At 57.3% G+C, this 27,939-nt stretch overlaps 3 protein-coding genes across 3 annotated transcripts; all 3 read left to right on the top strand.

Annotated features, from left to right (window-relative positions):
• The first annotated feature begins 958 nt into the window (after nt 1–958).
• On the top strand, nt 959–5,047 carry LOC112530923 (serine/arginine repetitive matrix protein 1-like). Its single transcript, XM_040654965.2, has 8 exons — nt 959–1,122; nt 1,340–1,401; nt 1,826–1,979; nt 2,180–2,436; nt 2,637–2,722; nt 3,228–3,352; nt 3,476–3,584; nt 3,781–5,047. Exons 1-8 carry the CDS (start codon nt 1,002–1,004, stop codon nt 4,586–4,588), a joined length of 1,722 nt encoding a protein of 573 aa, XP_040510899.1. The 5' UTR covers nt 959–1,001; the 3' UTR covers nt 4,589–5,047.
• Nucleotides 5,048–12,772: 7,725 nt separating this feature from the next.
• On the top strand, nt 12,773–14,541 carry LOC121108123 (predicted GPI-anchored protein 58). Its single transcript, XM_040654968.1, has 3 exons — nt 12,773–12,846; nt 12,970–13,078; nt 13,275–14,541. The coding sequence occupies exon 3, from the start codon at nt 13,456–13,458 to the stop codon at nt 14,080–14,082; it is 627 nt and encodes a 208-aa protein (XP_040510902.1). The 5' UTR covers nt 12,773–12,846; nt 12,970–13,078; nt 13,275–13,455; the 3' UTR covers nt 14,083–14,541.
• Nucleotides 14,542–24,033: 9,492 nt separating this feature from the next.
• Nucleotides 24,034–27,374, top strand: LOC112530873 (serine/arginine repetitive matrix protein 1-like). The gene is made up of 9 exons (XM_040654942.1): nt 24,034–24,142; nt 24,360–24,421; nt 24,846–24,999; nt 25,200–25,456; nt 25,657–25,742; nt 26,249–26,373; nt 26,497–26,605; nt 26,802–27,207; nt 27,261–27,374. The coding sequence occupies exons 1-9, from the start codon at nt 24,034–24,036 to the stop codon at nt 27,372–27,374; spliced, it is 1,422 nt and encodes a 473-aa protein (XP_040510876.1).
• Nucleotides 27,375–27,939: the final 565 nt, after the last annotated feature.

Genomic DNA, 27,939 nt, shown 5'->3' with positions numbered 1-27,939 from the left:
CATTTCCTTTGCTTATGATGAAGGCACGGAAGCGATGCGGGCGCACACTAAGGTCACAAGTGTTGCAGGGGTGGGAGCGTTTGTGCCACAGCTGGTGAGCAGAGCTGGTGCTCTGGTGGGCGTGCTGCACGCGGGGACTGAGCTCTGGGCCCTCCTTGGAACAGATCACCCTGTGAGAGCCTGTCCGAAGCACCACTGTGGCGTGTGCGTGAGCTGGGCACAGCTTGGGCTGAGCAGGCCGAGCAGGTGAGCTGGGTTTGGTGCTGGGGGGTTGCCAGGAGCTGTCTCACAAGAAAAGCTGGGCTGGGGAGGAGTTCCCAGCTCAAAGGGTGCCCTTCTGACTGGCTGTTTCCAGGGGACGGGGGTTCTTGTTGAGATTCCATGCTACGTTTCGATGAGGATGCTGAAATGTCATTCCTCCCCTGGAAATCCGCTGCCGGGCCCCCGCCTTCATGTCAGACATTGAAAAGGAAGGAGAGCGCAGACTTCACAGAGCGCAACTTGCGCCTCACTGCCCCACGGATGGCCGGGCTAGGCGGCCGCGATGGAGTCACCACAGCGACACAGAGGAGCAATGCTGGGTAATGGATGGAGCTTTCTGACAAGGAATCGGCTCGTTCCAGGCAAAGCCGGGCAACTTTCGAAACAACAAATCATAACCGTTACGGGTAGAGGGTACTTTGGAACAGTTGTGATTTCCGCGCCAACTGCCTGAAGATCAATGTAGGCAACGGCTACTAAAGAGAAATGAGGAACGCAATCCTGAGAGGAAAGAAAAGAAGAGAGAGAAAACAGAGAGGTGCCAGCACTCCCACTCGGGGCGGGCAGCAGGCTGCTGTCCTGCGTCATAATGGGCCACGGCCAGCACTGGCCACGCTGTCACCGCGTCGCCACGGCAACGTTTGTGACACGGCCACCCGGGAGGGGTATAAAGGCGGTGCACGGTGGTGGGTCCTGCACCCTGAAGGAGCATCTGGACGAGAGCAGACGCATCTGAAGGGATGAGCTCCGGCATGGCTGGCGCCAACACGGAGCAACCCGCTGGCACAAGGCGGAACAGGACGAGCGAGGCCGGCCCCGCAGCGAGGCGTGCCTCCAGAGCGACAGACACCAACACCGAAGGTACACGGGTCCACAGCCACCACAGGAGCGCTGCTGCAGCCCATCTTGGCGCTGAGCGGGAGAGACCCAGCACGGGGACCAGCTCGGGGCTGTCTCCGTGTGGGGCTGGGGACTGCAACGACACTTTCCGTCTGCCACCTCCCTCCCGGCCCGAGGCAGTAGGAGCGCCGGGAAGCGGCAGATGCAGAGTGTGACCCGCTTTTCCTCTGCCCTCCAGAGCGAGTTGCCGTCTGGGATGCGGTGGCCGCCTACGTACAGGAGCACCTCCTGGTGCAGAAGGTGTGTTGGCTGTCGTCTTCCTCCTCTCCCTGTCCAGCTCAGCCTGCAGTTCCTCTGACTCTTCCCCTCCACACAAAGCAGGAAGCTCAGCCCAAATTGCTCTGCTGTGCATAGCGTGGGCTTCCTGCAAAGGCAGCATCGCTTGTGCTAGGCGGGCTCCGAGCTCAGGGCCGAGCCCAGGCTCGGGAAGCCTCTGGATTCCACCAGGCTGCTTCCGCCCTGACTGCTGTGCTGCATTTGGGAGGGCAAGGGGAGGGAGAGGACTGTGCAGCTCCTTCCCAAAGCCTCTCCCGCTGCCCTGCCCGCTGGTGCCTCTGAGCAGCGGGAGAGGGCTTCTGAGCTCTGTCCCTACGTGGGACCCCCTCCAGCTCTTCCTCCAGCCGGCCCATAACCCTGCAGCCCGTGCTTTCTCTTCCACTCGCAGGGGGTCTGGATTCCCACCTTCGGCTCATTCGACACCATCTCTAAAGACATCAGGACTGCGGACGGGACCGTGACTCTGCGGTGGCCCGTGTTTCAGCTGGCCAGGAACCTCAGAGCCATGCACCACCTCGGGTCCGACAAGGACTCCCTGCCAGGTAGGAGCGGGATTGAACCCTTGCAGGCTTCACGGACGGGGCAAAGAAGGCCACCGCCTCCCTTCTCAGAAGGAGACCTCCCTCCCCCTCTGAGGTGGGGGCCGTGCTGGCTGATGGCCGCAAGAAGCACTTGTAGGGAAGCAAGCAAGCGCCTGTGGAAAAGCGACTGCAGGATCAACTCTGTCCCTCGCATTTTTCAGCCCATAGGGAGGTGGAGACCCTGAAATACAGCGAGGTGGCTGCCGCTGCCTCTGTGACCTGGCAGAGAGGGAAGACCTGCATCCAAAGCACCGTGTCCCTCCTCTCCAACTGCCTCAAGAATGGGGAGAACGTTGCCTTTGTCCTGAAAGACATAGGAGTGCTCCTCTTTGAAGGCATGAGCTTTGGAATTAAATACTATTATGACTTCCTTGAGAAGCTCTCCGGGAAGGAGAAATTCAGAAAAGTTGTTTTCAAGGTGAGCTGGAGGTTTCTCCATGGCCCGGGCAGTCCCGTGACCCTTGCTCTGACTGCACATGGCCCACCAGGACCTGGCCAGCTGCTTGGGCTGTGCAGGTGCTGCGGTGGTGTCAGCTCTCCCTGCCTTGGGCTCCTCCAGTCCTGAGGGCCTCAGCCATCAGAAGGATGTCCCACAACCTCCCTGTTCCTCCCCTGCAGGCCCCCTGGCTGCTGGACACGCTGGTGTCCCGGGTGGCACCGGTGGCCTCCCTGACGCACTCTGGCCGCCTCGTCGTCTTCCCCATGTGAGTATGTTTGTGGCTGCAGCCGCTGCTTGATGCAGCTGCTCAGCTCTCATTCTGTAGTGCTTGTTCCTTGTGTCCATGGCTGTCCTGCCCGTGACGATATGGCACAGAATCACAGAATCATTTGAGCTGGAAGCAACCCTGAAAGGGCACCTAGTCCCACGATCCTGCAAGGAACAGGGACACCTACCGCCAGATGAGGTTGCTCTGAGCCTGGTGCAGCCTGACCTCAAACGACTGTCGGGGCAGCCACCACCTCTCTGGGCAAGACGTTCCGGTGCCTCACCACCTTCCTGCCAAAAACTTCTTCCGTACATCCAATCTAAATCCTCCCTCTTTCCCTTTGAAACTGTTTCCCCTTGCCCTACCCCAAGGGACCCTGCTAAGGACTCCAGAAAGTAGTGGCCTTAACGCAGCAGGAAAATGTGCTGTGAGCAGACATCACGGCCAGCAACAAGGATTGGCGGAGCACTGCGTCACGCCGGTGTCTGCTCTTTCTGCACAGGTTTCAGAAGCAGGTTGCACCCAAACCACCGCCCAGGATATTCCGCAAGGCCTCCGGAGATCTCCATGGTGAGGGGAAGCAAAAGAAAGAAGGGGCTTTGCCACCTCTTGTCCAGGGCAAGAAAGGTAAAGCAGCTGCCAGCTCCTTCCCATGGCACGTGCAACCACCGTGTGACGGGAAATCCCTGAGCGCCCCTTGTCACTGAGCCAAAGGCTTCAGGTGAATGTCTTCTGCCTTCCCGATTGCAGTGAGGTTTGCTGAAGTGCCAACGTACATCAGACGCTTCAGCGTTGCAAGTACTGCTGGACAAAGCTCAAGAAGCAGAAGAAGCTTACAGCAGGAGAGCTTTTCGTCCAGGTGAGGCTGGAGGCTCTGGGCTGGGATCAGCTCACAGGGCTGGCCCCTGTCCGGATCTCAGGAGCGCCACGGGGCAGCCGGTGAGCTGTCTGTGGGGAAGGCCGTGTTGCAGCCAAGGGTCCTGGCTCAGGGTTGCAGGATGCGGCCCCAAAGCCATCACCCACTCAAGCAGACCCCTCTTGCTCTGTCTTTTCAGTCCGCTGCCAGCGATCCTGAGAACGTCTGAAGCCCGCGAGCAGCCGGTGACCTGGCAGCCGCAGGGCCAGGCAGGAAACGAAGGCCAAGAACACCTGGGCCAAACAACGGGAAAAAAACATGTCCGGTTCCGCGGAGATGAACAAGGAGCGGGAGAGGACCGTGAGGCTGGAGCGGCGGCCATGTGGAAAGCAAAGGCCTCGCACCCTCAGGTTGCCGGGAGGCAGGTGGCATCTTGCATCAAAGACAGGAGATGTTCATTAAGAGCTGAGTCCAGCCTGTCCAGGGATACCAAAGGCCATGCATTCCGGCCGCCGTTACTGCATCGTGACTCTGTGAAACTACTCAGGCAGAGGCAGATGGCCAAGAAGGACAGGCCGGCGCAGGCAGAACCTCAGGAGACGGCGGCATCACCGTCTCACCATGAGTGCAGCCTGCCTGAGGAGCCCTCCACCTGCAGATCTGGTTTGCTGCCACCCACACGCAACAGACCAGAGTCTCCCAGGAGTCCGCCTCCAAGGACCACAGCCCCGCGCCGCAGGCCGCCAACACCCTACCCGTTTCTGCCACGTGACTCTGTCAAACTACTCAGGCAGAGGCAGATGGCCAAGAAGGACAGGCCGGCACAGGCAGAACCTCAGGAGACAGCGGCATCACCGTCTCACCGTGAGTGCAGCCTGCCTGAGGAGCCCTCCACCAGCCGATCTGGTTTGCTGCCACCCATACGCAACAGACCAGAGTCTCCCAAGACTCCGCCTCCAAAGTCCAAAGCCCCGCGCCGCAGGCCGCCAACACCCTACCCACGCTGAGCAGGGCATGGGGTGCCCGGGACAGACAGAGCTGCCCCTGAGCCTGCAAAACTCCATCTGCACCATTCCTGGGTGCCAGCTCCCTGTAGAAAAGCAGAGGTAGAGGGACAGTGGGGACTGGGCTGGATTCAAGAAAGAACATTCACGCTAGAAGCTGCGGAACAAGATAGATAAACGGCATGAGAAAGGAATGCTGAGAACAAAGGACGCCTCCAGGAGACAAAAACAAGAGTCATGCGAGAAGCACGATCACCGCATGATAACGACCCCGGGTGGAGGAAGAGCACGTGGCTACGAACAACTCGTGACACCGATGGATAAGCTCCTGCATGCACGCTTAAGGAGTCGACCAGGGGTGACTGTGTCAAATGATTTTTTGACATGGAAAGGGGGGTGGGAAAATGGGAAAGAGAGAACTTGGGGATGTTTGAACCTGCAATAAACAATTTGGATCATTCACACCTGAGTCCGTGCCTTCAGATGCCGAAGGGACTCTTCCAAGACCCCGTGGCCCTGGGCGCATATGATGGCTGTATTTCATGGAATCATCCCAGAACCATGGAATGGCCTGGGTTGAAAAGGACCCCTAAGATCATCTGGTTCCAACCTCCCTGCCGTGGGCGGGGTGGCCAACCACTAGACCAGGCTGCCCAGAGCCACATGCAGCCTGGCCTTCAATGCCTCCGGGGATGGGGCATCCACAGCCTCCCTGGGCAAGTTGTTCCAGTGCGTCACCACCTTCTGAGTGAAAAACTTCCTCCTCATGTCTAACCCAAACCTCCCCCGTCTCATTTTAAAACCATTCCCCCTTGTCCTATCGCTATCAACCCATGTCATTCCCCCTCCTGTTTACACCCTCCCTTCCAGCACTGGAAGGCCACCATGAGGTCTCCCTGGAGCCTTCTCTTCTCCAAGCTGAACAAGCCCAGTTCCCCCAGCCTTTCTTCAGAGGAGAAGAAAGCCCTGTGGTCATCTTAGTGGCCCTCCTCTGGACCCGTTCCAAGGCCTCTGCGTCTTTCTTATGCTGGGGGCCCCAGGCCCTTCACAAGCCCTTCATCAGCCTTGTAGCCCTCCTTTGGACCTGCTCCAGTACCTCGGTTTCCCTTCTGTACCGAGGTGCCCAAAACTGATCACAGCACTCGAGGTGAGGCCTCACCAGCACTGAGTACAGGGGCAGGACGTCTTCCCCAGTGCTGCTCACCACACCATTCCTGATCCAAGCCAGGATGCTATGGGCTGCCTTGGCCACCTGGGCACACTGCTGGCTCGTATTCAGCTGACTGTCCAAGTGCACACCAAGGTCACTTTCCATCAGGCAGCTTTCCAGCCACTCCTCCCCAAGCCTGTAGGGTTGCCTGGGCTTCTTGTGACCAAAATGCAGGACCCAACACTTGGCCCTGTTGAAACTCATACAGTTTACCGTGGCCCAGCCAGCCAGCCTTTGCACGTCCCTCTGTAGTGCCTTTCTCCCCTCCGGCTGATCAGCACTCCCTCCCAGCTTGGGAGGGAGCTGTAGGACGCTGATGGGGCTCTCAAGGTAGACAGGGGTTGGGATGGCGCCAAGTTGCATGGTTACAGTGACAGAGTGACAGTGTAATCTTCAGGGACAGGAGGTTGTTCCAGTGGTGGCACCGCTGACGGTTGGCCTGGTGTCACCCGGTGGCCCTGGGGGGAGTTGTTTCCCCCGGGTGGGGCTTTACACGGGGGTTTGGCGGGAACCATCCACTTCTGAAGGGAAGCTGGGAAAAAAAATACAATGAAATCAACGTGGCGTTTATTTTAGTAGAAACAGAAGGTTTTGGGGGTGGTCCCGTGGGGACAAAGCAGAGTGAGGACGTGCCACTATGTGGGGTTGTCCTCAAAATTCCCATTTGAGACCTCTGGAGGACTCCAGGAGCTCCTGGGGCCCCCCTGGCTCATCTCCAGACCCTTGCAGAAGACAACAGGACCCTTTGAACCCAGCTGAGGACCCCTTGGATCCTACACGTCCTCTCTGTGACATCGCCAGCGCCTTCTGAATGAATGCAAGGATACCGGGGACCCAAGACCCTTCAGGGACATCTCCAGGTCCTTCTGGATGACTCCAGTGCCAGACAGGGGGGGTTGTGGGGGGCAGAAAAGGCTTAGCGGGGCTTCCATGGGGTGGAAGGAAAGTCTGGGGGTGGAAAGGGGGGTTGAGGAGAATCTAGGGGGGAAGGTGTGAGCGGGGCTTCTGTGGGGTGGAAAAGGGGTCTGGAGGTGGAGGGAGGGGTGAAAGGGAGAAACTGGGGGGGGTGCTGGGGGGCTTCTATGGGGTGGAAAGAGGGTCTGGGGCAGAGAGAAGGAGTTGTGGGGTGGAAAAAGAGGGAAAAGAGGCTTCTGTGGATGTGAAGGGAAACTGGGGTGGTGGGGGGCATTGTGGAGGGGAACGTAGGGAGTTGAGAGGGGGGTAGGGGGGAATGGGGCTTCTGTAGGGCAGCAAGGGGGGTCTGGGAGTGGACGGGGGTTGTGAGGGGGGAGAAATGGGATGAATGTGGTCTCTACTGGGAGGAAAGGGGGTCTGGGGATGGAGAGGGGGGTGGCAGGAGGAAGCTGGGGGGCTGTGAGGGGCTTCTATGGGGGTGGAAAGGGGTTGTGGGGGCTGAGAGAAGGAGTTGTGGGGGGGAAAAGGGGTGAGCGGGGCTTCCATGGGGTGGAAAGGGGGTCTGGAGGTAGAGGGGGACATTGTGTAGGGGAGCTGAGAAGGGGGAAAGGGGACTTCCATGGGGTGGAAAGGGGGTCTGGGGGGGGGATCTTGGTGGATTTCGTAGGGGGAAGGGAAGAGTGAGGTCAAATTGTTGGAAATATCCAAATACTTTATCAGAACGGTCTCTCTCTCTTCCTGGACACCTGCTCATCCTTGGACAGAGATAAGTTTGGTAGGAGGATGGAGAGGACTATGCTGCATCCCTCCATTGCTGGAGGCCGGCAACAGCCCTGGGGCATAAAAACACAGCCAGAGAGAATAGTACTGGCCCCAGGGCCGGTAGGAAAAGGGTTGGCGGGGCCAAATAATTTATCAGAACGGTATCTCGGAAAAAGCAGATTTTCTTCGCAATTGCAATGGCGGGCCTCCTGCAAGCAGGAGAGCACACAGAAAACAGCCTTACGTCTTTGATGCCCTATTACTCGACGCTTATCTCTTTCTCCCCTGGTTCCTCATTGGCTGAGGACTTCAGGTTCACAGTCTTCCCGGCACTCAACTAACCAGAAAGTGTTGCTAACTAAGCACGTATTGCTAATTAATTAACTTCTCACACTTGGTCACTCAATACTAGATCATTGCTTCTGGACATCTGCTCGTCCTTGCACAGAGATAAGCCTGGAAGGAGGAGAGAGGGGAGTATCTTGATGCCTGCCTGTTGCATCCCAACCTATCCCCAGAGCGAGGCAATCCAACCTTGTGTAGAGGCCATGGCTTCTTTGATGTTTGTTAAGTCTGTTCTCCTTTTACTGCGGGCCTCTTGTCTAAACAGGATAGCCCTACAGCCAGGGGCTGAAACCACAGTCACAGCCAGGCAGTCTGGCATCGGCCCCAAAGCCTAAAGCCACAGCCCGAGAGGCTGGTGCTGGACCCGGGGCCTGAAGCCCCAGCCCAAGAGGCCAGCGCACTCCCTGGCGCCTAAAGCCACTGCCAGAGAGGCCAGCACCGGCCCTGGGACCTACAGCCACACACTCAGCCCAAGAGACCGGCACCTGCCCCAGAGCCTGAAGCTCTAATCAGGAAGGTCAGCAGTGGCCTGAGTGAAGGCAGAGACCCTAGGATGGTCCTTGTACAGGAGGGACCCCTGTACCGGTACAGGGGGGGGTCCCCTGCTCAAAAATTAAAGACAGGAGGAACACTTACTTCAGAGGCGGAGTCTGGGGAGTGGTTTACAAGGAATAGGCAGGACCTGGGAGGAGTTTGGTAGAAAGGGGGCAAGGCTTCTGCTTATCAATAGCACACTGCAAAGGAGGAAGCTCCTGGAATTGCAGGTCTGAAGCCTTCAGATGAGAAACCAGACCAATCACCACAAAGGAAATGATATTCAAAACGACTTGACTGTACTCTGCACATGTCCAAGAAGGAGTGAAAAACAAGAAGACATTCACAGAATTAGTTAGCAAGGGCCCAAGGGCCTGAAACTGTAGGCACAGCACAAGAGAGGCTGGCACCGTCCCTGGGGCCTAAAGCTGTCACCGCAGCCAGAGAGACCGGCACTGGTCCCAGGGCCTGAAGCCACAGCCACAGCCCAGAAGGGCAGCCCCGGCCCTGGGGCCTGAAGCCACAGCCCAAAAGGGCAGAACCAGTCCTGGGACGTGAAGCCACAGCCCAAGAGGCTGGCACCAGCTTTGGGGCCTGAAGCCACAGCCCAAGAGGCTGGCACCAGCTTTGGGGCCTAAAGCCACAGCCACAGCACAAGAGGCCAGCACCAGCTCCGGGCCTAAGTCCACAGCCGGAGAGGCCGGCACTGGCCCAGGGCCTAAAGCCATAGTCCGGGAAGCCAACATCGGCCCTGGGGCGTAAAGCCTCAACCAGAGAGGCATACAGGTGTGCATTCCTATTGGTTTCTACTGATTCCTATGGGACTCCATTGAGCACTACGAGGCCGTGCTGGTCCTTACTGCTTTTTATGGGTCAATAGTGGTTTGCGCTCCTACGGCTTCCGATGGGTGTCTACTGACCACTATGAGTCCATCCTGGTCTTTCCTGGCCCATACTGGTGTGCACGCCTGGATCCTACTAGTTCCTCTGGGACTCCATTGACCACGATGAGGCCGTATTGGTCATTACTGGTTTTTATTGGGCTGCACAAGAGTCATCCTCGCTTCCCTGTTATTTTACTTTGGTTAACCCCATTGGGTGAGCCTGGTGTTGGTTTCCTAAAGTTTGGATCTGGGAGGCGTCCATTTCCTTTGCTTATGATGAAGGCACGGAAGCGATGCGGGCGCACACTAAGGTCACAAGTGTTGCAGGGGTGGGAGCGTTTGTGCCACAGCTGGTGAGCAGAGCTGGTGCTCTGGTGGGCGTGCTGCACGCGGGGACTGAGCTCTGGGCCCTCCTTGGAACAGATCACCCTGTGAGAGCCTGTCCGAAGCACCACTGTGGCGTGTGCGTGAGCTGGGCACAGCTTGGGCTGAGCAGGCCGAGCAGGTGAGCTGGGTTTGGTGCTGGGGCGTTGCCAGGAGCTGTCTCACATGAAAAGCTGGGCTGGGGAGGAGTTCCCAGCTCAAAGGGTGCCCTTCTGACTGGCTGTTTCCAGGGGACGGGGGTTCTTGTTGAGATTCCATGCTACGTTTCGATGAGGATGATGAACTGTCATTCCTCCCCTGGAAATCCGCTGCCGGGCCCCTGCCTTCATGTCAGACATTGAAAAGGAAGGAGAGCGCAGACTTCACAGAGCGCAACTTGCGCCTCACTGCCCCACGGATGGCCGGGCTAGGCGGCCGCGATGGAGTCACCACAGCGACACAGAGGAGCAATGCTGGGTAATGGATGGAGCTTTCTGACAAGGAATCGGCTCGTTCCAGGCAAAGCCGGGCAACTTTCGAAACAACAAATCATAACCGTTACGGGTAGAGGGTACTTTGGAACAGTTGTGATTTCCGCGCCAACTGCCTGAAGATCAATGTAGGCAACGGCTACTAAAGAGAAATGAGGAACGCAATCCTGAGAGGAAAGAAAAGAAGAGAGAGTAAACAGAGAGGTGCCAGCACTCCCACTCGGGGCGGGCAGCAGGCTGCTGTCCTGCGTCATAATGGGCCACGGCCAGCACTGGCCACGCTGTCACCGCGTCGCCACGGCAACGTTTGTGACACGGCCACCCGGGAGGGGTATAAAGGCGGTGCACGGTGGTGGGTCCTGCACCCTGAAGGAGCATCTGGACGAGAGCAGACGCATCTGAAGGGATGAGCTCCGGCATGGCTGGCGCCAACACGGAGCAACCCGCTGGCACAAGGCGGAACAGCACGAGCGAGGCCGGCCCCGCAGCGAGGCGTGCCTCCAGAGCGACAGACACCAACACCGAAGGTACACGGGTCCACAGCCACCACAGGAGCGCTGCTGCAGCCCATCTTGGCACTGAGCGGGAGAGACCCAGCACGGGGACCAGCTCGGGGCTGTCTCCGTGTGGGGCTGGGGACTGCAACGACACTTTCCGTCTGCCACCTCCCTCCCGGCCCGAGGCAGTAGGAGCGCCGGGAAGCGGCAGATGCAGAGTGTGACCCGCTTTTCCTCTGCCCTCCAGAGCGAGTTGCCGTCTGGGATGCGGTGGCCGCCTACGTACAGGAGCACCTCCTGGTGCAGAAGGTGTGTTGGCTGTCGTCTTCCTCCTCTCCCTGTCCAGCTCAGCCTGCAGTTCCTCTGACTCTTCCCCTCCACACAAAGCAGGAAGCTCAGCCCAAATTGCTCTGCTGTGCATAGCGTGGGCTTCCTGCAAAGGCAGCATCGCTTGTGCTAGGCGGGCTCCGAGCTCAGGGCCGAGCCCAGCCTCGGGAAGCCTCTGGATTCCACCAGGCTGCTTCCGCCCTGACTGCTGTGCTGCATTTGGGAGGGCAAGGGGAGGGAGAGGACTGTGCAGCTCCTTCCCAAAGCCTCTCCCGCTGCCCTGCCCGCTGGTGCCTCTGAGCAGCGGGAGAGGGCTTCTGAGCTCTGTCCCTACGTGGGACCCCCTCCAGCTCTTCCTCCAGCCGGCCCATAACCCTGCAGCCCGTGCTTTCTCTTCCACTCGCAGGGGGTCTGGATTCCCACCTTCGGCTCATTCGACACCATCTCTAAAGACATCAGGACTGCGGACGGGACCGTGACTCTGCGGTGGCCCGTGTTTCAGCTGGCCAGGAACCTCAGAGCCATGCACCACCTCGGGTCCGACAAGGACTCCCTGCCAGGTAGGAGCGGGATTGAACCCTTGCAGGCTTCACGGACGGGGCAAAGAAGGCCACCGCCTCCCTTCTCAGAAGGAGACCTCCCTCCCCCTCTGAGGTGGGGGCCGTGCTGGCTGATGGCCGCAAGAAGCACTTGTAGGGAAGCAAGCAAGCGCCTGTGGAAAAGCGACTGCAGGATCAACTCTGTCCCTCGCATTTTTCAGCCCATAGGGAGGTGGAGACCCTGAAATACAGTGAGGTGGCTGCCGCTGCCTCTGTGACCTGGCAGAGAGGGAAGACCTGCATCCAAAGCACCGTGTCCCTCCTCTCCAACTGCCTCAAGAATGGGGAGAACGTTGCCTTTGTCCTGAAAGACATAGGAGTGCTCCTCTTTGAAGGCATGAGCTTTGGAATTAAATACTATTACGACTTCCTTGAGAAGCTCTCCGGGAAGGAGAAATTCAGAAAAGTTGTTTTCAAGGTGAGCTGGAGGTTTCTCCATGGCCCGGGCAGTCCCGTGACCCTTGCTCTGACTGCACATGGCCCACCAGGACCTGGCCAGCTGCTTGGGCTGTGCAGGTGCTGCGGTGGTGTCAGCTCTCCCTGCCTTGGGCTCCTCCAGTCCTGAGGGCCTCAGCCATCAGAAGGATGTCCCACAACCTCCCTGTTCCTCCCCTGCAGGCCCCCTGGCTGCTGGACACGCTGGTGTCCCGGGTGGCACCGGTGGCCTCCCTGACGCACTCTGGCCACCTCGTCGTCTTCCCCATGTGAGTATGTTTGTGGCTGCAGCCGCTGCTTGATGCAGCTGCTCAGCTCTCATTCTGTAGTGCTTGTTCCTTGTGTCCATGGCTGTCCTGCCCGTGACGATATGGCACAGAATCACAGAATCATTTGAGCTGGAAGCAACCCTGAAAGGGCACCTAGTCCCACGATCCTGCAAGGAACAGGGACACCTACCGCCAGATGAGGTTGCTCTGAGCCTGGTGCAGCCTGACCTCAAACGACTGTCGGGGCAGCCACCACCTCTCTGGGCAAGACGTTCCGGTGCCTCACCACCCTCCTGCCAAAAACTTCTTCCGTACATCCAATCTCAATCCTCCCTCTTTCCCTTTGAAACTATTTCCCCTTGCCCTACCCCAAGGGACCCTGCTAAGGACTCCAGAAAGTAGTGGCCTTAACGCAGCAGGAAAATGTGCTGTGAGCAGACATCACAGCCAGCAAAAAGGATTGGCGGAGCACTGCGTCACGCCGGTGTCTGCTCTTTCTGCACAGGTTTCAGAAGCAGGTTGCACCCAAACCACCGCCCAGGATATTCCACAAGGCCTCCGGAGATCTCCATGGTGAGGGGAAGCAAAAGAAAGAAGGGGCTTTGCCACCTCTTGTCCAGGGCAAGAAAGGTAAAGCAGCTGCCAGCTCCTTCCCATGGCACGTGCAACCACCGTGTGACGGGAAATCCCTGAGCGCCCCTTGTCACTGAGCCAAAGGCTTCAGGTGAATGTCTTCTGCCTTCCCGATTGCAGTGAGGTTTGCTGAAGTGCCAACGTACATCAGACGCTTCAGCGTTGCAAGTACTGCTGGACAAAGCTCAAGAAGCAGAAGAAGCTTACAGCAGGAGAGCTTTTCGTCCAGGTGAGGCTGGAGGCTCTGGGCTGGGATCAGCTCACAGGGCTGGCCCCTGTCCGGATCTCAGGAGCGCCACGGGGCAGCCGGTGAGCTGTCTGTGGGGAAGGCCGTGTTGCAGCCAAGGGTCCTGGCTCAGGGTTGCAGGATGCGGCCCCAAAGCCATCACCCACTCAAGCAGACCCCTCTTGCTCTGTCTTTTCAGTCCGCTGCCAGCGATCCTGAGAACGTCTGAAGCCCGCGAGCAGCCGGTGACCTGGCAGCCGCAGGGCCAGGCAGGAAACGAAGGCCAAGAACACCTGGGCCAAACAACGGGAAAAAAACATGTCCGGTTCCGCGGAGATGAACAAGGAGCGGGAGAGGACCGTGAGGCTGGAGCGGCGGCCATGTGGAAAGCAAAGGCCTCGCACCCTCAGGTTGCCGGGAGGCAGGTGGCATCTCGCATCAAAGACAGGAGATGTTCATTAAGAGCTGAGTCCAGCCTGTCCAGGGATACCAAAGGCCATGCATTCCGGCCGCCGTTACTGCATCGTGACTCTGTGAAACTACTCAGGCAGAGGCAGATGGCCAAGAAGGACAGGCCGGCGCAGGCAGAACCTCAGGAGACGGCGGCATCACCGTCTCACCATGAGTGCAGCCTGCCTGAGGAGCCCTCCACCTGCAGATCTGGTTTGCTGCCACCCACACGCAACAGACCAGAGTCTCCCAGGAGTCCGCCTCCAAGGACCACAGCCCCGCGCCGCAGGCCGCCAACACCCTACCCGTTTCTGCCACGTGACTCTGTCAAACTACTCAGGCAGAGGCAGATGGCCACGAAGGACAGGCCGGCACAGGCAGAACCTCAGGAGACGGCGGCATCACCGTCTCACCGTGAGTGCAGCCTGCCTGAGGAGCCCTCCACCAGCCGATCTGGTTTGCTGCCACCCATACGCAACAGACCAGAGTCTCCCAGGAGTCCGCCTCCAAAGTCCAAAGCCCCGCGCCGCAGGCCGCCAACACCCTACCCACGCTGAGCAGGGCATGGGGTGCCCGGGACAGACAGAGCTGCCCCTGAGCCTGCAAAACTCCATCTGCACCATTCCTGGGTGCCAGCTCCCTGTAGAAAAGCAGAGGTAGAGGGACAGTGGGGACTGGGCTGGATTCAAGAAAGAACATTCACGCTAGAAGCTGCGGAACAAGATAGATAAACGGCATGAGAAAGGAATGCTGAGAACAAAGGACGCCTCCAGGAGACAAAAACAAGAGTCATGCGAGAAGCACGATCACCGCATGATAACGACCCCGGGTGGAGGAAGAGCACGTGGCTACGAACAACTCGTGACACCGATGGATAAGCTCCTGCATGCACGCTTAAGGAGTCGACCAGGGGTGACTGTGTCAAATGATTTTTTGACATGGAAAGGGGGGTGGGAAAATGGGAAAGAGAGAACTTGGGGATGTTTGAACCTGCAATAAACAATTTGGATCATTCACACCTGAGTCCGTGCCTTCAGATGCCGAAGGGACTCTTCCAAGACCCCGTGGCCCTGGGTGCATATGATGTCTGTATTTCATGGAATCATCCCAGAACCATGGAATGGCCTGGGTTGAAAAGGACCGCTAAGATCATCTGGTTCCAACCTCCCTGCCGTGGGCAGGGTGGCCAACCACTAGACCAGGCTGCCCAGAGCCACATCCAGCCTGGCCTTCAATGCCTCCGGGGATGGGGCGTCCACAGCCTCTCTGGGCAAGTTGTTCCGGTGCGTCACCACCTTCTGAGTGAAAAACTTCCTCCTCATGTCTAACCCAAACCTCCCCCGTCTCATTTTAAAACCATTCCCCCTTGTCCTATCGCTATCAACCCATGTCAGTTCCCCTCCTGTTTACACCCTCCCTTCCAGCACTGGAAGGCCACCATGAGGTCTCCCTGGAGCCTTCTCTTCTCCAAGCTGAACAAGCCCAGTTCCCCCAGCCTTTCTTCAGAGGAGAAGAAAGCCCTGTGGTCATCTTAGTGGCCCTCCTCTGGACCCGTTCCAAGGGCTCTGCGTCTTTCTTATGCTGGGGGCCCCAGGCCCTTCACAAGCCCTTCATCAGCCTTGTAGCCCTTCTTTGGACCTGCTCCAGTACCTCGGTTTCCCTGCTGTACCGAGGTGCCCAAAACTGAACACAGCACTCAAGGTGAGGCCTCACCAGCACTGAGTACAGGGGCAGGACGTCTTCCCCAGTGCTGCTCACCACACCATTCCTGATCCAAGCCAGGATGCCATGGGCCGCCTTGGCCACCTGGGCACACTGCTGGCTCGTATTCAGCTGACTGTCCAAGTGCACACCAAGGTCACTTTCCATCAGGCAGCTTTCCAGCCACTCCTCCCCAAGCCTGTAGGGTTGCCTGGGCTTCTTGTGACCAAAATGCAGGACCCAACACTTGGCCCTGTTGAAACTCATACAGTTTACCGTGGCCCAGCCAGCCAGCCTTTGCACGTCCCTCTGTAGTGCCTTTCTCCCCTCCGGCTGATCAACACTCCCTCCCAGCTTGGGAGGAAGCTGTAGGACGCTGATGGGGCTCTCAAGGTAGACGGGGGTTGGGATGGCGCCAAGTTGCATGGTTACAGTGACAGAGTGACAGTGTCATCTTCAGGGACAGGAGGTTGTTCCAGTGGTGGCACCGCTGACGGTTGGCCTGGTGTCACCCGGTGGCCCTGGGGGGAGTTGTTTCCCCCGGGTGGGGCTTTACACGGGGGTTTGGCGGGAACCATCCACTTCTGAAGGGAAGCTGGGAAAAAAAAATACAATGAAATCAACGTGGCGTTTATTTTAGTAGAAACAGAAGGTTTTGGGGGTGGTCCCGTGGGGACAAAGCAGAGTGAGGACGTGCCACTATGTGGGGTTGTCCTCAAAATTCCCATTTGAGACCTCTGGAGGACTCCAGGAGCTCCTGGGGCCCCCCTGGCTCATCTCCAGACCCTTGCAGAAGACAACAGGACCCTTTGAACCCAGCTGAGGACCCCTTGGATCCTACACGTATCTCTCTCTTCCTGGACACCTGCTCATCCTTGGACAGAGATAAGTTTGGTAGGAGGATGGAGAGGACTATGCTGCATCCCTCCATTGCTGGAGGCCGGCAACAGCCCTGGGGCATAAAAACACAGCCAGAGAGAATAGTACTGGCCCCAGGGCCGGTAGGAAAAGGGTTGGCGGGGCCAAATAATTTATCAGAACGGTATCTCGGAAAAAGCAGATTTTCTTCGCAATTGCAATGGCGGGCCTCCTGCAAGCAGGAGAGCACACAGAAAACAGCCTTACGTCTTTGATGCCCTATTACTCGACGCTTATCTCTTTCTCCCCTGGTTCCTCATTGGCTGAGGACTTCAGGTTCACAGTCTTCCCGGCACTCAACTAACCAGAAAGTGTTGCTAACTAAGCACGTATTGCTAATTAATTAACTTCTCACACTTGGTCACTCAATACTAGATCATTGCTTCTGGACATCTGCTCGTCCTTGCACAGAGATAAGCCTGGAAGGAGGAGAGAGGGGAGTATCTTGATGCCTGCCTGTTGCATCCCAACCTATCCCCAGAGCGAGGCAATCCAACCTTGTGTAGAGGCCATGGCTTCTTTGATGTTTGTTAAGTCTGTTCTCCTTTTACTGCGGGCCTCTTGTCTAAACAGGATAGCCCTACAGCCAGGGGCTGAAACCACAGTCACAGCCAGGCAGTCTGGCATCGGCCCCAAAGCCTAAAGCCACAGCCCGAGAGGCTGGTGCTGGACCCGGGGCCTGAAGCCCCAGCCCAAGAGGCCAGCGCACTCCCTGGCGCCTAAAGCCACTGCCAGAGAGGCCAGCACCGGCCCTGGGACCTACAGCCACACACTCAGCCCAAGAGACCGGCACCTGCCCCAGAGCCTGAAGCTCTAATCAGGAAGGTCAGCAGTGGCCTGAGTGAAGGCAGAGACCCTAGGATGGTCCTTGTACAGGAGGGACCCCTGTACCGGTACAGGGGGGGGTCCCCTGCTCAAAAATTAAAGACAGGAGGAACACTTACTTCAGAGGCGGAGTCTGGGGAGTGGTTTACTAGGAATAGGCAGGACCTGGGAGGAGTTTGGTAGAAAGGGGGCAAGGCTTCTGCTTATCAATAGCACACTGCAAAGGAGGAATGAGTTAGCATTACTTGCTTTGTGGAATTATGAGTGTGCATATAGTATGGCTGCTTGAGAGCCACTGGTTGAGCAGCGGGGGCAGTGTGAGCCCCCCGTGCACCGGTCTATACACCTTCAATAAACTACCTTACATTCTGACTCTTCTGAGGCTAGGTGCTGTTCCACAGGTCAGGCCCAAGGGCCTGAAACTGTAGGCACAGCACAAGAGAGGCTGGCACCGTCCCTGGGGCCTAAAGCTGTTGCCGCAGCCAGAGAGACTGGCACTGGTCCCAGGGCCTGAAGCCACAGCCACAGCCCAGGAGGCCAGCCCAGGCCCTGGGGCCAGAAGCCACAGCCCAAGAGGCTGGCACCAGCTTTGGGGCCTGAAGCCACAGTCACAGCCCAGGAGGCCGGCACCAGCCCCTGGGCCCAAAGTCACATCCCGAGAGACCTGCACTGGCCCCGGGGCCTAAAGCCACAGCCACAGCACAAGAGGCCAGCACCAGCTCCGGGCCTAAGTCCACAGCCGGAGAGGCCGGCACTGGCCCAGGGCCTAAAGCCATAGTCCGGGAGGCCAACATCGGCCCTGGGGCGTAAAGCCACAACCAGAGAGGCATACAGGTGTGCATTCCTATTGGTTTCTACTGATTCCTATGGGACTCCATTGAGCACTACGAGGCCGTGCTGGTCCTTACTGCTTTTTATGGGCCAATAGTGGTTTGCGCTCCTACGGCTTCCGATGGGTGTCTACTGACCACTATGAGTCCATCCTGGTCTTTCCTGGCCCATACTGGTGTGCACGCCTGGATCCTACTAGTTCCTCTGGGACTCCATTGACCACGATGAGGCCGTATTGGTCATTACTGGTTTTTATTGGGCTGCACAAGAGTCATCCTCGCTTCCCTTTTATTGAGATTCCATCCCACGTTTCGATGAGGATGGTGAAATGTCATTCCTCTCCTGGAAATCCGCTGCCAGGGCCCCGCCTTCATGTCAGATATTGAAAAGGAAGGAGAGCGCAGACTTCACAGAACGCAACTTGCGCCTCACTGCCCCACGGATGGCCGGGTGCAGAGCTACTGAGGAGATGGAGGAGAGCACTCGCTGACACGAGCCATGGCAGTCAGACACAAGCTGGATCTAGCGTTGGGCAGCTCTTGCAGCCAGCTGATTTCCGGACATTGCGCTTTTCAAGAGACTGCATTGCACGGCAGAAGAAAGCTGGGAAGATGCTTCCTCCACGTGATTTTTCACTTGTTGATACTTTCTGCAGGGTTCTTGTCCCAAAGGAGACAGCGCACACAGGGACGTGATGGGGCCACAGAGGGACGCGATGGGGACGGACTGTCCTTACCACCACGCACAAGTGAGCTTCTTTGGTCCTCTGTCATGAAGTATGGAGGAACGAATTTTGAGTGTTACTTCGGAGCGGGTGCAGTGCTGCAGGGGATGTCAAGTAAGTCACTGTGGAAGCATTAGAGAGGCCAACAGCGGCAGCTGATGACTGGAGTGAGACAGAAGTCTGCGTACAAATGGTGATGCGTAGAACTGAGTGCATTCATTTGAGAGGCAACAAAGATGTGTCTCAACTTTTGACCTGATCGCGTTTTGTATGCTGATCCACCTTTGCTCTGCAGAATGCAGAGCTGTCGGGCAGGCTGGGATTCCTTTGCTGCCATCTGAGCAAGGAATGAGACCGGTAATGCTTTTTGTAAGCGCACTGCAGTTTAAACGTCAGTTTCCAGGCTGCATGTGGTTCCTTTTTGGTCCTTTTCAACCCAGGCCATTCTATGATTCTGTGATTCTATGACGCTGTGATTCCGTTTTGGCTGTACAACGGTGTCTTTGGCTTTTTTGGGGGTGGACATGGGCTAACAGGACAATACTGCTCCTGGCTACTGGTTTCCATTAAATCAGCAAATTGTATTTTTGTCTTAGGGATGGAGCCTGCACGTCCATCGAGTGATGGTGGGCAAGGGGGGGAAACGGAAAGCCTCCGCAGGTGAGAACTTTTTGTGAGCTGTGGTGTGGGTGCCTGGCTGTAAATCGGGATGCATGAAGGCGTGTGTGTGACGGAGGAGAGAGGAAAGGACCCTGCCGATCTGTGCTGACTGCAGAAATGGCACAACACTGTGGTAGCAGAAAGGCAAACTGAAGAAACTGTGCTTGAAGAGGAGAAGTCTATGGTTGGCTGTTCACAGATCTTCCTCCAAAGAGATGCTCTTCAAGTATTTTTTTCAGGTCCTTTCTGAGGGAGCTCATCTCCAGGCTGGAGGGCTTCCTAGCAAGCAGGTCCCAGGTCGGGGGGAAGACCTTCCCCTGCCGTGTGCCCCCGCTGTGTCTCCATGTCCCTGGCTGGATGGAAACGCAAGGGCTTGGACAAAGAGAAACAGACAGCAGCGCAGTTGCCTGATAACAAAAGAGTGAGGGGTCAGAGCAGAGACAGCGTGCTGGCTCCAGCAGCACACCCTGGGCCTGCCACATCGCAGAGCTGCAAGCAAAGAGGTAAGAAGGTGCTGTGGTACCTGCCGTGGTGAGGTGCATCCCTTATCAAGGACAGAGAGTTTTCTTAGGGTTGGCTTTGCTTTTTCCTTCTGTGTAGAGGGGAAAAGAGTTGACGGCTACAATGTCAAAAGGCAGTGAGATGCCAGAAGACGTAACCCTGTCTCTTCCCATTAACTCCATGATGGTCTTCTCTGTGTCCCCCTGCTGATAAAATGAATTCATTTGTATTCTTGCCTTATAGCAAGAAGACGATGACAAAAAGAGAGGAAAGGGGAATTAATGAAGGCTTCTCTGAGAGCTGCTGCTGCATGGGCAGAGGTGAGTCCTTGGTGAACACAGACACACACTGTCTTGTTGTCCTCAGTGCCTCTGTCTGTCAGACATGAACGATCTTGCAGAATTCCTAGGGAAAATGATGTAACAGAAAAACAGCCAGCTGTGCGTTGGAGGAAATCACACTGTCAGTGAGAGCTGCCTAGGGGAGCTTGGATGCCTGCCTGTGACTTGAGAAAGACGTGGTTGGTAATGGCCGGAGGGTTTTGCTGTGTTGAAGAAGCTTGCCATGATGGGAACTGCGACCTTTGAAACCACGTTCCCACAGCAGAGCATGAATCTTATTGTGGGCAGCGTGTTATGGGAAGTGATGTCAGTGACCTCAATGACAGGAAGGTGCTGTTCCGCACAGGGCCATTCTGGAAGTTTGCTGATCAGACTTTCTTAGTGAGATCTCTCTGTTTGTGTCCTATTTCGAAAGGTACCTTGTTTCTTCCCAGTCCTCCAATGAACAGCCTTGTGGAGATGATGCAGAAGCTGTACTCACACACCTGCCTGTGCAATCACACACACATGCAAGCACATCCTTGCACACCTGTGTGCACACACCATCCATATGCACGCAAATGTATGCCAACCCACGCAGCCTTGTGCAAAGGCCTCGATGCACACACCCATTTTCATGCACATACACACATACATGCACACGTGTGCAAACCCACTGCTTTGCACACCCATGTGAACGAAGACACGAGCGTAGCTCCCGTAGCTCCAGCCTTGCAAACTGTCATGTGCATGCACACACTTGTGTAACCCCATCCATTTGCACAGCACTGTGCACACATGTATGCAACCCCATCCTTCTGTTTACCCACGTGCACGGACACTTATGTGCACCATCCAACCCCCTTTGCACACCCATGTGCTCACACAACCTTGCACACCCCGATTTGCTTTCACAGACGTGTGCAACCCTATGCCTTTGAACATGCAAGTGCAAGCATCTTGCAGAAAGCACTCAATTACATGTGCACGTGTGCAACGCCACCACTTTGCGCACCCCTGTGCACATGCACACATGTGCAACCCCATCCCCACACTCCCCACATGCCCATGAAGCCCCGTGGCACCACATCCTTCCGTCCACCCACGTGCACATACACCCATGTGCACCATCCTCCCCCCTTTGCACACGTTCTTCCCCACTCTCACCCAGCTGCACACGGGTGTGCTTCCCCAGCCCCCAGTTTCCCCACCCCCGTCTCTCGCAGCCCCACCCCCACCTTTCTCTTCGCACACGCATGTGCAGCCCTCCACCCCACTCCCCCCCTCGCCGTGCAAACACACCATCCTCTCCTGCACGCTTCAGCCACATCACCTTCCTCCTCCACCTCCCCCCAGTTCTCCTTCCTGCCTCCCCTTCCCCTTCCTGTCCCTCCCCAGCCCTCCCTCCTTTTTGCTGCTTTGGCCCAAAAGCACCCTAACCCACAGTCCTCCGGATTGCAGAAGGCTTTCCATCACTTCCCTTGTGCACAACAACCCAGCACCCCCATTGCAACGCCCCTTCTTGCAGCCCACTTTTGCAGCACCATTTAGCAATCCCTCCTACTACAAGTACAGGCTCTTAGTTAGGATGGGGGGAAGGGGAGCGGTGTGAAGCTGTGTGCGTTCCCTGCTACGGGGCTGTGCTGGCGGTGCTGGGCTTGGTTTGCTTTTTCTTGGCAGGGTGGGAAGGAGCGCTGGGTTAGAGGAGCATCCTGATGGCATGCGTGGGATCAGCAGCTCTGCCTGAGAAGGCTGCATGGCAAGCTGCAGGAGAGGAAGAGGAGGAGGTCCCAGCGCAGCTTTGCACGGGGCTCCGCAGTACTGGGCAGCTCATTCCTGGCTCAGCAGTGGGATTGAACCAGGAGCAGGGGAGGAGGAAATCTGAGGGTGGGAGGGCACTACCAAAAACACTTGGTGTTTCTCTGTGCAGTTTTGCCTTCCTGGGCAGAACCCAGAGCTTCCTGGTTTGTTTCTGCTTCTGTAGCCTTTGTACTGCAGTGTGAGCACAAGGTTCTGCTGCCTTATTCTTCTTCTGGAAGAGCCTCTGCAGCCACGGACAGCTGATACAGGCACCTGACACTCCTTTATTTTTATTTTGATTTTTGATTTTTTTAATCAGGACACATTTGACTTTTTAAAATAACTTGGTTGAGGTTAAAGACGTTCAAGTCTTCATAGTAAGCACCATTTGTCTTTCGACATCATTTGGTAGATAGCATGGTTTGCTCATCGTAATATAAAGATTTGTTTGGATTTAATCAAGCACAGAATTCAGAGAGAAGTGTGACTGCATCACACTTGTGTGTGCTGCCTGGTGCCTGGGACTGGCTGTCTGATTCAAAGTCCTCCTCCAAGAGGCTCGGCTTCTCCTCAGTGATGCTGACCTGCTCCTCATGGAGGTGCTGCTGTGTGGGCACATGGAAGGCAGGGAGCTGATACGGGAGAACCAGCATGGCTTCACCAAGGGCAAATCCTGCTTGACCAACCTGGTGGCCTTCTGTGATGGTGTCACTGCATCAATGGACAGGGGAGAGCCACTGATGTCATCGATCGGGATTAAAGTAAAGCCTTCGACACGGTCCCCCACAACATCCTTCTCTCCAAATTGGAAAGAGGTGGATTTGATGGGTGGGCTGTTTGATGGATGAAGGACTGGCTGCAGGATGGAGTCCAGAGAGTGGTGGTCAGCGGCTCCATGTCTGGATGGAGATCGGCGTCCCACAGTGTTGGGAGCGATTTGAGGACGACACCAAGCTGTAAGGTGCGGGGACACACCAGAGGGATGGGATGCCACCCAGAGGGAGCTGTGCAGGCTGAGCAGATGGCCCAGGTGAACCTCATGAGGTTCAACAAATCCAAGAGCAAGGTCTTGCGCCTGGGTCGAGGCAACCGCCACTACCAATACGAGCTGGGGGTGAAAGGATTGAGTGCAGCCCTGCAGAAAAAGACCTGGGGATACAAGTGGGTGGGAAAGTGGACATCAGTCAGCACTGTGCCCTCACAGCCTAGAAAGCCAACCGAATCCTGGGCTGCATTCCAAGCAGCATGGCTAGCAGGGCAAGAGAGATGATCCCGCCCCTCTACTCTGCGCTGCTGAGGCCTCACCTGGAGCACTGTGTCCAGATGTGGAGTCCTCAGCACAGGACAGACATGGAGGTGTTGCAGCGCGTCCAGAGGACGACCACAAAAAGGATCCCAGGAACTGAAGAGCTCTCCTGCAAGGACAGGCTGAGAGAGGTGGGGCTGTGCAGCCTGGAGGGGAGGAGGCTGCGAGGTGACCTGAGAGCAGCCTTCAGCGTCCAAAGGGGAGAGACAGGAAAGAATAGCACAGACTCTATAGCAGACTCTGTGGCGATACAACAAGGGGAAATGGCTTCGAGCTCAGGGAGGGCGCGTTTCGTTTGGATGTAAGGAAAAGATCTTCTTTTCCTTAGGGAGGGTGGAGAGGCACTGCAACGTGTTACTTAGTGTTGAGGTGGATGCCCCGTCCCTGGAGACTTTCAAGGTGAGGCTGGACCAGGCCCTGTGCGTTGCAGGGGAGCTGGGCTAGGCGGCCGCGATGGAGTCACCACAGCGACACAGAGGAGCAATGCCGGGTAATGGATGGAGCTTTCTGACAAGGAATCGGCTCGTTCCAGGCAAAGCCGGGCAACTTTTGAAACAACAAATCATAACCGTTACGGGTAGAGGGTACTTTGGAACAGTTGTGATTTCCGCGCCAACTGCCTGAAGATCAATTTAGGCAACGGCTACTAAAGAGAAATGAGGAACGCAATCCTGAGAGGAAAGAAAAGAAGAGAGAGAAAACAGAGAGGTGCCAGCACTCCCACTCGGGGCGGGCAGCAGGCTGCTGTCTTGCGTCATAATGGGCCACGGCCAGCACTGGCCACGCTGTCACCGCGTCGCCACGGCAACGTTTGTGACACGGCCACCCGGGAGGGGTATAAAGGCGGTGCACGGTGGTGGGTCCTGCACCCTGAAGGAGCATCTGGACGAGAGCAGACGCATCTGAAGGGATGAGCTCCAGCATGGCTGGCGCCAACACGGAGCAACCCGCTGGCACAAGGTGGAACAGCACGAGCGAGGCCGGCCCCGCAGCGAGGCGTGCCTCCAGAGCGACAGACACCAACACCGAAGGTACACGGGTCCACAGCCACCACAGGAGCGCTGCTGCAGCCCATCTTGGCGCTGAGCGGGAGAGACCCAGCACGGGGACCAGCTCGGGGCTGTCTCCGTGTGGGGCTGGGGACTGCAACGACACTTTCCGTCTGCCACCTCCCTCCCGGCCCGAGGCAGTAGGAGCGCCGGGAAGCGGCAGATGCAGAGTGTGACCCGCTTTTCCTCTGCCCTCCAGAGCGAGTTGCCGTCTGGGATGCGGTGGCCGCCTACGTACAGGAGCACCTCCTGGTGCAGAAGGTGTGTTGGCTGTCGTCTTCCTCCTCTCCCTGTCCAGCTCAGCCTGCAGTTCCTCTGACTCTTCCCCTCCACACAAAGCAGGAAGCTCAGCCCAAATTGCTCTGCTGTGCATAGCGTGGGCTTCCTGCAAAGGCAGCATCGCTTGTGCTAGGCGGGCTCCGAGCTCAGGGCCGAGCCCAGGCTCGGGAAGCCTCTGGATTCCACCAGGCTGCTTCCGCCCTGACTGCTGTGCTGCATTTGGGAGGGCAAGGGGAGGGAGAGGACTGTGCAGCTCCTTCCCAAAGCCTCTCCCGCTGCCCTGCCCGCTGGTGCCTCTGAGCAGCGGGAGAGGGCTTCTGAGCTCTGTCCCTACGTGGGACCCCCTCCAGCTCTTCCTCCAGCCGGCCCATAACCCTGCAGCCCGTGCTTTCTCTTCCACTCGCAGGGGGTCTGGATTCCCACCTTCGGCTCATTCGACACCATCTCTAAAGACATCAGGACTGCGGACGGGACCGTGACTCTGCGGTGGCCCGTGTTTCAGCTGGCCAGGAACCTCAGAGCCATGCACCACCTCGGGTCCGACAAGGACTCCCTGCCAGGTAGGAGCGGGATTGAACCCTTGCAGGCTTCACGGACGGGGCAAAGAAGGCCACCGCCTCCCTTCTCAGAAGGAGACCTCCCTCCCCCTCTGAGGTGGGGGCCGTGCTGGCTGATGGCCGCAAGAAGCACTTGTAGGGAAGCAAGCAAGCGCCTGTGGAAAAGCGACTGCAGGATCAACTCTGTCCCTCGCATTTTTCAGCCCATAGGGAGGTGGAGACCCTGAAATACAGCGAGGTGGCTGCCGCTGCCTCTGTGACCTGGCAGAGAGGGAAGACCTGCATCCAAAGCACCGTGTCCCTCCTCTCCAACTGCCTCAAGAATGGGGAGAACGTTGCCTTTGTCCTGAAAGACATAGGAGTGCTCCTCTTTGAAGGCATGAGCTTTGGAATTAAATACTATTACGACTTCCTTGAGAAGCTCTCCGGGAAGGAGAAATTCAGAAAAGTTGTTTTCAAGGTGAGCTGGAGGTTTCTCCATGGCCCGGGCAGTCCCGTGACCCTTGCTCTGACTGCACATGGCCCACCAGGACCTGGCCAGCTGCTTGGGCTGTGCAGGTGCTGCGGTGGTGTCAGCTCTCCCTGCCTTGGGCTCCTCCAGTCCTGAGGGCCTCAGCCATCAGAAGGATGTCCCACAACCTCCCTGTTCCTCCCCTGCAGGCCCCCTGGCTGCTGGACACGCTGGTGTCCCGGGTGGCACCGGTGGCCTCCCTGACGCACTCTGGCCGCCTCGTCGTCTTCCCCATGTGAGTATGTTTGTGGCTGCAGCCGCTGCTTGATGCAGCTGCTCAGCTCTCATTCTGTAGTGCTTGTTCCTTGTGTCCATGGCTGTCCTGCCCGTGACGATATGGCACAGAATCACAGAATCATTTGAGCTGGAAGCAACCCTGAAAGGGCACCTAGTCCCACGATCCTGCAAGGAACAGGGACACCTACCGCCAGATGAGGTTGCTCTGAGCCTGGTGCAGCCTGACCTCAAACGACTGTCGGGGCAGCCACCACCTCTCTGGGCAAGACGTTCCGGTGCCTCACCACCTTCCTGCCAAAAACTTCTTCCGTACATCCAATCTAAATCCTCCCTCTTTCCCTTTGAAACTGTTTTCCCCTTGCCCTACCCCAAGGGACCCTGCTAAGGACTCCAGAAAGTAGTGGCCTTAACGCAGCAGGAAAATGTGCTGTGAGGAGACATCACGGCCAGCAAAAAGGATTGGCGGAGCACTGCGTCACGCCGGTGTCTGCTCTTTCTGCACAGGTTTCAGAAGCAGGTTGCACCCAAACCACCGCCCAGGATATTCCGCAAGGCCTCCGGAGATCTCCATGGTGAGGGGAAGCAAAAGAAAGAAGGGGCTTTGCCACCTCTTGTCCAGGGCAAGAAAGGTAAAGCAGCTGCCAGCTCCTTCCCATGGCACGTGCAACCACCGTGTGACGGGAAATCCCTGAGCGCCCCTTGTCACTGAGCCAAAGGCTTCAGGTGAATGTCTTCTGCCTTCCCGATTGCAGTGAGGTTTGCTGAAGTGCCAACGTACATCAGACGCTTCAGCGTTGCAAGTACTGCTGGACAAAGCTCAAGAAGCAGAAGAAGCTTACAGCAGGAGAGCTTTTCGTCCAGGTGAGGCTGGAGGCTCTGGGCTGGGATCAGCTCACAGGGCTGGCCCCTGTCCGGATCTCAGGAGCGCCACGGGGCAGCCGGTGAGCTGTCTGTGGGGAAGGCCGTGTTGCAGCCAAGGGTCCTGGCTCAGGGTTGCAGGATGCGGCCCCAAAGCCATCACCCACTCAAGCAGACCCCTCTTGCTCTGTCTTTTCAGTCCGCTGCCAGCGATCCTGAGAACGTCTGAAGCCCGCGAGCAGCCGGTGACCTGGCAGCCGCAGGGCCAGGCAGGAAACGAAGGCCAAGAACACCTGGGCCAAACAACGGGAAAAAAACATGTCCGGTTCCGCGGAGATGAACAAGGAGCGGGAGAGGACCGTGAGGCTGGAGCGGCGGCCATGTGGAAAGCAAAGGCCTCGCACCCTCAGGTTGCCGGGAGGCAGGTGGCATCTCGCATCAAAGACAGGAGATGTTCATTAAGAGCTGAGTCCAGCCTGTCCAGGGATACCAAAGGCCATGCATTCCGGCCGCCGTTACTGCATCGTGACTCTGTGAAACTACTCAGGCAGAGGCAGATGGCCAAGAAGGACAGGCCGGCGCAGGCAGAACCTCAGGAGACGGCGGCATCACTGTCTCACCATGAGTGCAGCCTGCCTGAGGAGCCCTCCACCTGCAGATCTGGTTTGCTGCCACCCACACGCAACAGACCAGAGTCTCCCAGGAGTCCGCCTCCAAGGACCACAGCCCCGCGCCGCAGGCCGCCAACACCCTACCCGTTTCTGCCACGTGACTCTGTCAAACTACTCAGGCAGAGGCAGATGGCCACGAAGGACAGGCCGGCACAGGCAGAACCTCAGGAGACAGCGGCATCACCGTCTCACCGTGAGTGCAGCCTGCCTGAGGAGCCCTCCACCAGCCGATCTGGTTTGCTGCCACCCATACGCAACAGACCAGAGTCTCCCAAGACTCCGCCTCCAAAGTCCAAAGCCCCGCGCCGCAGGCCGCCAACACCCTACCCACGCTGAGCAGGGCATGGGGTGCCCGGGACAGACAGAGCTGCCCCTGAGCCTGCAAAACTCCATCTGCACCATTCCTGGGTGCCAGCTCCCTGTAGAAAGCAGAGGTAGAGGGACAGTGGGGACTGGGCTGGATTCAAGAAAGAACATTCACGCTAGAAGCTGCGGAACAAGATAGATAAACGGCATGAGAAAGGAATGCTGAGAACAAAGGACGCCTCCAGGAGACAAAAACAAGAGTCATGCGAGAAGCACGATCACCGCATGATAACGACCCCGGGTGGAGGAAGAGCACGTGGCTACGAACAACTCGTGACACCGATGGATAAGCTCCTGCAT

This window comes from Gallus gallus, chromosome 34 (genome assembly GCF_016699485.2).
Source record: "Gallus gallus isolate bGalGal1 chromosome 34, bGalGal1.mat.broiler.GRCg7b, whole genome shotgun sequence".
NCBI classification, from domain to species: Eukaryota; Metazoa; Chordata; class Aves; order Galliformes; family Phasianidae; genus Gallus; species Gallus gallus.
This window is presented reverse-complemented; position numbering and strand designations above follow the sequence as displayed.